General features: G+C 46.9%; 1 protein-coding gene across 1 annotated transcript; it reads left to right on the top strand.

Annotated features, from left to right (window-relative positions):
- The first annotated feature begins 601 nt into the window (after positions 1-601).
- Positions 602-10679, top strand: LOC144605129 (transmembrane protein 53-A). The gene is made up of 3 exons (XM_078420200.1): positions 602-640; positions 8142-8610; positions 10321-10679. Exons 1-3 carry the CDS (start codon positions 602-604, stop codon positions 10677-10679), a joined length of 867 nt encoding a protein of 288 aa, XP_078276326.1.

Consider the following 10679-nt stretch of genomic DNA (forward strand, 5'->3'; position numbering starts at 1 on the left):
TGAGCGGAGCACCAAGGCACATTCCTTGTATGTGCACATACTTGGCCAATAAACCTATTCATTCATTCATTCATTCATTCATTCATTCATTCATTCATCCATTCATTCATTCATTCATTCATTCTGTGCATGCTGATTCTTTAACAGAGAGAGATAAGAGCATGTAAGACACGAGAGCTTTAGAGAGGAGATATTTTACACATACAGTGAGCATTGGAGAGATGTATCAGTCTGAAGAAGGGTCTCGACCCGAAACGTCACCCATTCCTTCTCTCCTGAGATGCTGCCTGACCTGCTGAGTTACTCCAGCATTTTTGTGAATAAATCTGCATCATGAGATCGTTTAAGATAAATAAGAGAATGTGCACGATATGCGTGTTCGAGAAAGAAGTGTCTCATCAGTGATCACATTGGAGAGAGAATGGGTTTCCCTGAATGTTCACTTACTTTCAAAACTAGATTACTTCAATTGATTTTCTTTTGTTGTTTGAAGCCCGGTTAGCGATGGACCTGATAACAATCAGCCACTGTGCTTTGGAGACGCTTCCTGGTGTGTCAATGTTCGGCCCCGCCTGTTGCATCAAACTGACTTGAACCCATCATGCTCTTCTCGACAGGGGTATCGCCTCCACGTCGGGAGGTAAGTGGCTCCCCACTAAATACTTGTGGCTGTCACACTGAACGGATTTCCCAGCATCAGTGCCTCCTTCTCCCTCCTGTACACCTCCAACACCTCCACCTTGCTCTGCCCAGGAGCTGCTTCGTTGCTCCACTGACTGTATCTCTCGTTTCTCCTGACCGACTCCCTTTCCTTTCCTGCTTCCGTCTGTTCCTGCGTTGAGAGTTGTTTGTCAGAGTTAAAACCACTTCGCTTTCTTTCCCGGAGCCTGACTGACGTGGACAAATATAAACCAGACTCAAATATGTATCCATCTCCAGCCACGTCCCCCCAGCTCGGCTCCCCACCCTCCCCTCCTCATCTCCCCACCCACCCTCCCCCTCTCCCCACCCTCCCTCCTCCTCTCCCCACCCACCCTCCTCCTCTCCCCACCCACCCTCCCCCTCTCCCCACCCACCCTCCCTCCTCCTCTCCCCACCCTCCTCTTCCTCTCCCCACCCTCCTCCTCCTCTCCCCACCCACCCTCCTCCTCTCCCCACCCACCCTCCTCCCCTCCACACCCTCCTCTTCCTCTCCCCACCCTCCTCCTCCTCTCCCCACCCTCCCTCCTCCTCTCCCCACCCTCCCTCCCCCTCTCCCCACCCTCCCTCCCTCCCCCTCTCCCCACCCACCCTCCTCCTCTCCCCAGTTCCCACTCCTACCCTGTATCCTCTCCCCCTCTGTGCCTCTCCGCACCCCGGCCTCCTCTCCCCACCCTCTCCCCACCTTCTCTCCTCCTCCTCTCCCCACCCACCCTCCTCCTCTCCCCACCCACCCACCCTCCTCCTCTCCCCAGTTCCCACTCCTACCCCGTATCCTCTCCCCCTCTGTGCCCTGTATCGTCTGTATCCTCTCCAAACTGGCGCCTCTCCCCGCAGGAGTGGGACCAGTTGGGGGGGGGGGGGGGTGGGGGGGTTTCTGCGCCAGCGTAGAAGCCCCTGAGCTGCGGCCAAGCATTGGCACATGTCCCCTAAGGGGAGCAGAGAGCTCCGACTATCCCCCGACCACTTTGTCGGGCTCCCTTCAGCGTCCGGGGTGAGTTCTTGTTCTGATGTGGGCAGGGAGGGATCTACACATCCTGCCACAAGGGAAACTGGGAACCTCTCACCCTGCGTGCTGTTCCTGCTTGAATCCCCAGGAAGGGGGGGGGATTCCAGATTGACTTCCCCCCCATTGTTTCAGACCAAATGTTGGTCCAGGCACTCATCTGTTTTGGAGTTCATGTTTCAAAGTCTCTCCATAACATTTGGAAAGAATTAGGCCATTAAGCCCATCGAGTCTGCTCCACCATTCCATCAGAACTGATCTCTTTTTCCCTCTCAACTCAATTCTCTTGCCTTCTCCTTGTAACCTTTGACGCAATTACTAATCAAGAATCTAGATAATCTCCACATTAATTTAATTCAAGATTGAGTTAAATTAAATCAATCTCCATGACTATTGAGCTAACTCATTTTTATAGCAAATATTTCAGGTCAGGCCACAGGCACTTCACAACAAGACCTAAAGGGATATTAGTGCAGATGGTCAACAGAGTTGCTGGAAGTTTTTTTTTTGTGGAGTTTCTTGTGGAATAGACAGGTGGAGAAGCTTAGGGAGGTAATTTGAGAGCTTTTGGGTTTGGGTAGCAGAAATTCCTGGCTGCAGTTATATTCTGGGAGAATCACAAAGATAGAGTGAGTGGATTGGAAACATCTTGAAGGGTTACAAGGTTGGAGATTCGAGCTAAGAGGAGGAATTGGAGCAGATTAGGCAAGAATTTATTTCCTGAATATTGATGTATTGGTTGTCATCATCCAAACTGTTCTTTCAACCTGGAGGTAACAATATTACTCGCTGATTTATAAAAATACAGAAAACAAGAATACACACAGAACAGCTAGTTTAACATCCGAAGCAGGGGAAATACCCTTCAATGGGATTGGACAAATTAAACCTGCATTGACGGAAGGAAAATTGTATTTGGCAAAACAACTGATATTTTATATCTGAATAGACAATAGACAATAGACAATAGGTGCAGGAGTAGGCCATTCAGCCCTTCGAGCCAGCACCGCCATTCAATGCGATCATGGCTGATCATTCTCAATCAGTACCCCGTTCCTGCCTTCTCCCCATACCCCCTCACTCCGCTATCCTTAAGAGCTCTATCCAGCTCTCTCTTGAAAGCATCCAACGAACTGGCCTCCACTGCCTTCTGAGGCAAAGAATTCCACACCTTCACCACTCTCTGACTGAAAAAGTTCTTCCTCATCTCCGTTCTAAATGGCCTACCCTGAAGAAGGGTCTCGACCCGAAACGTCACCCATTCCTTCTCTCCAGAGATGCTGCCTGCCTCACTAATTTACTCCAGCATTTTATGTCCATCTTTGATTGAAACCAGCATCTGCAGTTCTTTCCTAGACATAAGATATTTTATAGTTCTGCGGTGGAGGTTCAGCTATGATTGCATTGAATGGCAGGCAATGCAGGCTCAAAGGGCTGATGGATTGCTATTATTTTTCTGTGTCCTGGATAGTCCTGGATAGTATCCAAATCAGATAAAGATGGGTTGGTAATTTACCAGGAGGCAATTCTACATTCTATCTGAAGTGTTTTCTGATTGAATTCCTCCTTATAATAATAATAATAATAATAATGCATTACATTTATATAGCGCTTTTCAAACACTCAAAGACGCTTTACAGAGAAATGTTGTGCTGTATGAAATAATGTTTGGACTACATCTCTCTCTGTCATTACTTGTGCATGGGTGGATGTGCTTGTGAGTAGATGTGTGTGTGAGATGTTGTGTTGGGGGCAGAGATTACATACAAGAGGTTGCTTTTCACACTCGATCTGCTGTTTCCCACATTACAAACAGTGACTCTACTTAAAAGTTATTTAAACAGCAGAACTATTTAAGATCTCCACAAGGCAGGGTTGTTGTTCTAATTATAACAATAGTGGATAGATAGATACCTGCATGGAAAGTGATGAATAATATGAAGACGAGGCCTAATCTTCAGAAATAATGTACAAGTTCATCATGGCAGTGGAATGTTTAACTGGGAACAGCAAATGCAGTATCATATCATATCATATCATATATATACAGCCGGAAACAGGCCTTTTCGGCCCACCAAGTCCGTGCCGCCCAGCGATCCCCGCACATTAACACTATCCTACACCCACTAGGGACAATTTTTACATTTTACCCAGCCAATTAACCTACATACCTGTACGTCTTTGGAGTGTGGGAGGAAACCGAAGATCTCGGAGAAAACCCACGCAGGTCACGGGGAGAACGTACAAACTCCTTACAGTGCAGCACCCGTAGTCTGGATCGAACCTGAGTCTCCGGCACTGCATTCGCTGTAAAGCAGCAACTCTACCGCTGTGCTATGTACATGTGTATATGTACAAGGAACTGCAGATGCTGGTTTACACAAAAGGACAAAGTGCTGGAGTAACAGCAGCTCAGGCAGCATCTCTAAGGAAGATGGATCGGAGACGTTTGTGACTTTGTTGCTAAAGTATTCAGTGGGATGAAAGGGACAGGTAGACCCTCAGTAGAAGGTGGCCATGCAGTCACAGAATCAGCTCAGTGTGGCCCTGAGATGGTACCTGTGGCATCCACCTATGATAAAGGCCCAGTGATATACCTGTTGAGATAATCAGTGCTAATATTACTTGCATTTTGCTCTGCCAGTTTGAGAAATAGCCTTGGTTGCCCTGTGACAGGACAGAGATATTGATTCTCTTTGACCTGCCAGAACATTCATCTGAAATAATAATCAAAATGACAGAAGGACTCTATAAAACTGGCAGTAATGTGAAAGAGAATCCGAGATAACCTTTCAGGCTGCTGGCCTTTTTCAGACATAGAAGTGTTATAGCGTTTATGTTTAGAGGAAGGAAAGAAGGTGTCTGACAAAGTGGAAAGCTGGAGAGTCATAGAGTGATACAGTGTGGAAACAGGCCCTTCGGCCCAACTTGCCCATACCGGCCAACATGTCTCAGCTACACTAGTCCCACCTGCCTGTGCTTATTCCATATCCCTCCAAACCTGTCCTATCCATGTACCTGTCCAACTGTTTCTTAAACGTTGGGATAGTCCCAAGCATTAAATACCTCCTCTGACAGCTTGTTCCATACACCCACCACCCTTTGTGTGGAAAGGTTACCCCTCAGATTCCTATTAAATCTTTTCCCCTTCACCTTGAACCTAGGTCCTCTGGTCCTCGATTTCCCCTATTCTGGGCAAGAGATTCTGTGCATCTGCCCAATCTATTCCTCTAGATTAAATGAAAATGGGGCATTAGTGGGACAAACAAAGGGTCCAGAGGAACTGAACCACCACTAATAGTTGCAGTGACTCTGACTTGGAAGGGTTTTGCTGACCGTTGACTCCAGAAACAGTGAAACATCAAACCAAAAGCCCAGTCAAGTCGAGTTTATGCACAGATAAGGAGAGATACAGGCTTGGATCAACGATACAGGCATGTAGACTCAGACAGCACAAAAAACATACATTTTACATAAAATTATATTAAACTGTGTAAGACAGTGAAAAGGAAAAAAGACTGCAAAGCATGACATTAGTGCAAAAACACAATTATAAACAAGTCTATGATAGTGCAACTGATGGTGTCTGGTTTTCCGTTGCTGAGGTTGTGCAGGACGGTTCAAGAATCTGATGGTTGGAGGAAAGTAGCTGTTCCTGAACATGGTGGTGTGGGACTTCAGGCTTCTGTGCCTCTGCCCAACGGTGGCAGCGAGAAGATGGCATTTCCCAGATGGTGGGGATCCCTGTTGATAGATGCTGCCGTCCTGAGGATGCTTTTAACGGTGGAGTGGGTTGTGCTCGTGATGGACCAGGCTGTGCCCTCAGTGAGCTAATGCTGAGCAATGGAAGCAACAGTGCGTTGCAATAGAAACAACCAGGAGATTGCGGTCATATATGTGGATGGAATGGAGGTGCAGAAGATTGATCAAAGAACCTGTGTTTTACTTCTCTTGTGTAGAGGAGACCACAATTTGAGCAGTGCTCAGTAAGGAAATTGAGGTATTGCAGCTCCTTTCCACAGGGGGACGTGCTAATTTCAGGTTCAGATTACCTGAGTGCAATGGAATTCCTAATGTGGATGATGCTCACAGAAAATACAACAATTAATAAAGCGATGAATGAAAAACAACAGAACAGTGCAAAAATTGTAATGCAATCTGGAGTAGTATGATAAAATGCTAAAGTACAATACTGGGCTAATCCATTTGTCTTTATTTGGCCCATACCCCTCTAAACCCTTGTTATTCATTAATCTGTGCAAATGTCCATTGGAAATTGTAATTGTATCTGCTTCTATAGCTTCCTGCGTGGGTTTTCTCCAGGTTCTCCGGTTTCCTCCCACATGCTGAATATGTGCGGGTTTGGAGGTTAATTGGCCCTCTGTAAATTGCCTCTAGTGTGCAGGGAGTGGATGAGAAAGTGGGATAACATAGAACTAGTGTGAACATGTGATCAATGGTCGGCGTGGAATCGGTAGGGCGAAGATCCTTGTTTACATGCTGTAATTTTTTTTAAAAACGAAATCATGGAACCACGAACCAATCATTAATGGGTTGATGACATTGAGGAGAGTGGCTTTACCTTTACTGCTTGGTAGTTTCAGGGAATGTGGTTGGGTCGCTAGTTGGTGACTTCACAATGCTGCTGTGATGTCCTACATTGGGCTGTGTCGACACAAAGGCTGTATCACAGCAGTTAGTGAACAGAACCAGGGGCCACAGTTTAAGAATAAGGGGTAGGCCATTTAGAACGGAGATGAGGAAAAACTTTTTCAGTCAGAGAGTTGTGAACCTGTGGAATTCTCTGCCTCAGAAGGCAGTGGAGGCCAATTCTCTGAATGCATTCAAGAGAGAGCTAGGTAGAGCTCTTAAGGATAGCGGAGTCAGGGGGTACAGGGAGAAGGCAGGAACGGGGTACTGATTGAGAATGATCAGCCATTATCACATTGAATGGCGGTGCTGGCTCGAAGGACCGAATGGCCTACTCCTGCACCTATTGTCTATTGTCTATATAACATCTTGTAACTTCAGTTGAGGTAAGTGATGGAGGCTGGTGAGTGAATCATAAAATACAGAACAGTGCGGCACAGGAACAGACCCTTCGGCCCACAATGTTTGTGCTGAACATGGCGCCTAGCGGAACTGATCTCATCTGCTTGCACATGATCCATATCCCTTTCTTCCCTGCACTTCCGTGTCTACCCAAAAGCCTCTTAAACGCCACTATGATTTCTGCCCCCACCACCACCCCTGGCAATGCATTCCAGGCCCCCACCACCCCCTGTGTAATAAAAGAAACTTGCCCCGCATATCTCCTTTAAACTTTTCCATCTCTTCTTATAGCTATGCCCTCTAGTGTTGGATATTTCCACCCCCCAAAAAAGGTTCTGACTGTCTACCTGATTTATGCTTCTCATAATTTTATATCATTCTATCAAGTGTCCCCCTCAATCTCTGCCATTCTAGAGAAATCAATCCAAGTCTATCCAAACTCTCCCTGCAGCTGAAACTCTCGAATCCAGGCAGCCCCTTTCTGGTAAACCTCCTCTGCACCCTCTCCAAAGCTTCCATTCCTTTCCTGTAATGAATCCATAGAGCATTGATTTTGTGTAAGTACTAGTAGCATGTTAAGTGTCAACAAGGTGGGAGGACTTCTATTGAGTCAGAACTTTATGGTCTGGGATCCTAAGCATTGGAAAGCAAATTGAATGCTGCGCCATTCAATGGGTTTAGGTTTGGATGAAATAAATGGTCATTAGGAGCAGTTGGGTGCTGATTGTCTTTGAAATGTCTCCGAGAGGAAAGGTTTGGCAGGAATAATGTGCACAGTGATGTCCATGCACATTACAGGGCGGTACAGTGGTGCAGCGGTAGAGTTGCTGCCTTACAGCGCCGGAGACCTGTGTTCGATCCCGACTATGGGTGCCGTCTGTACGGAGTTTGTACGTTCTCCCCGTGATCACGTGGGTTTTCCACGAGATCTTCGGTTTCCTCCCACACTCCAAAGACGTACGGGTTTGTAGGTTAATTGGCTTGGTAAATGTAAAAATATTCCTCTCGAGGTGTAGGATAGTATTAATATGCGGAGATCGCTGGTTGGTGCGGACCCGGTGGGCTGAAGGGCCTGTTTCTCTAAACTAAACTAATCTAAATTGATATCATAGAAAGACACAAAAAGCTGGAGTAACTCAGCGGAACAGGCAGCATCTCTGGAGAGAAGGAATGGGTGACGTTTTGGATCGAGACCCTTCTTCAGACTCGAGGAAGGGTCTCGACCCAAAAGGTCACCCATTCCTTCTCTCAAGAGATGCTGCCTGTCCCACTGAGTTACTCCAGCTTTTTGTGTCTACCTTTGGTTTAAACCGGCATCTGCAGTTCCTTCCTACGCATAAATTAATATAATCTTTCCTTGTCTTCTCACCATCATCCCCTTCAGCTGGCTGATGAAATATCACGACTACAATCAGCTCCTCCAGCCTTGAGGATGAACAGGCTGTCGAATACCATCACGCTCTACCGAAACAGCAGCAAGTACCTGACCGGATGCCAAAGGCCACTGCTCCTCATGCTGCCCTGGTTAGGAGCCAAGCCTCATGCCATGGAACGGTACCGGCAGATTTACTACGCCTACGGCTACGATATCCTGGTTGTGGAAAGCAACATCATGCATTTCCTCTGGCCGCACTCGGGCATGTCGTACGCTCTACAGGTGATGGAGCTGCTCCAAAGAGAACCCTTCGCCTCCTGCCCCCTTGCCATTCACGCCTTCTCCATCGGAGGCTTCATCTTCGCTGAAATGATCGTGAACTCAAGAAACGTTCCTCGCCACTCAAACTTCAAGGCCAGGATTGTGGGGCAGATCTTCGACAGCCTGGTGGTAGGAAGTGTGGACCACGTGGCCAAAGGTGAGGGGCTACTCTTGTCCTTCAAAGAAAGTGAGGAATGACATTGAGTTGTTACTGGTTCCAGTCAATGCAGTGCAGGTGGAATTGGCAGAGCAGATGCTAAAGCTTGCAAGGGATGGTCAATGTGAGTCACATCTGCAACCCCGCCCACTTATTTCCTTGTTCCCTGAACATTTCTGCCGGTTCCTATCTCACATCGCCCACTTTCATGTTAACATTATGGAATTCTGCTGCTTGCAATCGGTCAGGGTTCAGATTGTGCTGACTCACTTTGTGGCCAATCTCCGAACGGATTTGTCACCGAGAGAAAAAATAACTTGTGTAGAAACCAACTGGTTTGCTCCAATTAAACTGTTGCTCAGTGTATTTTCCTGTGACTGTAAATCAGATTAGTCCCTGCTGGTGTGGTGAGCACTAAAATATGTTTTTTTGCCGATTTTGTCATTTTCAGAGCTATGCTGATAAAACTGCATTACTCTCGAATGCACCATACCTAACAACAAAATAAATAAATGATTTCATGCTGCACAGTGCATTTCCCAATGGGAGATTGTGTGTTTACGACACAAGCCAGTGTGATCTAGGAGTCGAGCCTCTGATTCAGTGTCATCCTCCTCAACCGTAGATGCCAGATTTCATAGGTGGCTGAGCGTTAATTATTTTTATTTCTCGTGCTGTGTGCTCTCCGAGTCTCAGACCCCGTGGAGGTCCCTCCACCTTGTCCATTGGGCACAAGCCCACTTATCAACTGTCCAAAGCTCGTCGAGATCCGCATTGATACAGAGCTTCAAGACCTCAATATTGCAAAACATCCCACACCAGGAAGTGTCAGTCGCATCACCACATAACGGCAAAGACAGAACATGCAGGAAATCAGATCTTTAGTTTAGTTTAGTTTAGTTTCTTGTCACGTGTACCAAGGCACAGTGAAAAGCTTTTGTTGCGTGCGAACCAGTCAGCGGAAAGACAACGCATGATTACAATCGAGCCATCCACAGCGTGAGGATACACGATAAAGGGAATAACCTGAATAATGTTTAGTGCAAGATAAAGCCAGTAAAGTCCAATCAAGGATAGTCGGAGATCGCCAATGAGGTAGGGAGGTCTGGCGGTGTGCAATGAAGTCACTGACCCTAGCAGACAGTTTTACTTCACTCAAGCCTCCTTTTACACAATGCCATCTAGCCCTATCACAAACAACTTTATATTCTTTCCCTCATTATTTTGCTATTCAGCATACCTCTGTGTGCATCGGCTAAATGCCTCAACCACTCTTGTGGCAATGGGTTCCTCTATTGGGTGCTTGCAACTTTAACAGAGGAATAGCTGAGTCTACACCAACCATCAGCATGTGTTTACACCTATCCCATCTTATTCTCCGTACATTCTCATTACCCCCCCCCCCCCCCAGATTGTACTATTCATCTGCACACTTGGGGAAATTTCCAATGTCGCCAATTCAGTTATCTTTGGGATGTGTGAGGAAACACAAGTAGTCATGTACAAATCCCACACCAACAATAGCTGAGGTTAGGAGGGTTGAACTCTGGTTGCTGAATTTGAGGCAGCAGCTCAACCAGCTACGTGCCGGGGTTGTTCTGTCGACTGTCTCATAGTTTTATCGCCTCGCCTCGCTGGTACAGCCTTCTGTTTGATGCCTACCAATGATAAGACTAAATCATGAGATGAGTATTCTTGTACCCATTCCAGGTGTTTCACAGATGATGGCTCCACCCTTCCTGCAGCCGCTTCTCAAAAGGATCACGGTTTTCTGGCTCTTGAGGGATTACATCACCAGCCGCCACAAAGCTGCATTCAACACCTTCAGGGATTACCCATGCCCATCACCCATCTTGATGTTCTACAGCAAGAACGACCCAATCAGTGACTTCATGGAAGTGGACGCTCTGCTGCACAGTTGGCAGAAGAAAGGCATCCGTGCATTTGGGAAAAGATGGGACATATCCCGCCACGCCGGACACCTGCGGCAGCATCCTCAGGAATATCAAAGCACTCTGCAAAACTTCCTTAGCTCACTTGGCCCTTCCCATTTACCGTCCAAATTGTGA

The sequence above is a fragment of the Rhinoraja longicauda genome, chromosome 23, assembly GCF_053455715.1.
Source record: "Rhinoraja longicauda isolate Sanriku21f chromosome 23, sRhiLon1.1, whole genome shotgun sequence".
Classification (NCBI taxonomy): domain Eukaryota; kingdom Metazoa; phylum Chordata; class Chondrichthyes; order Rajiformes; family Arhynchobatidae; genus Rhinoraja; species Rhinoraja longicauda.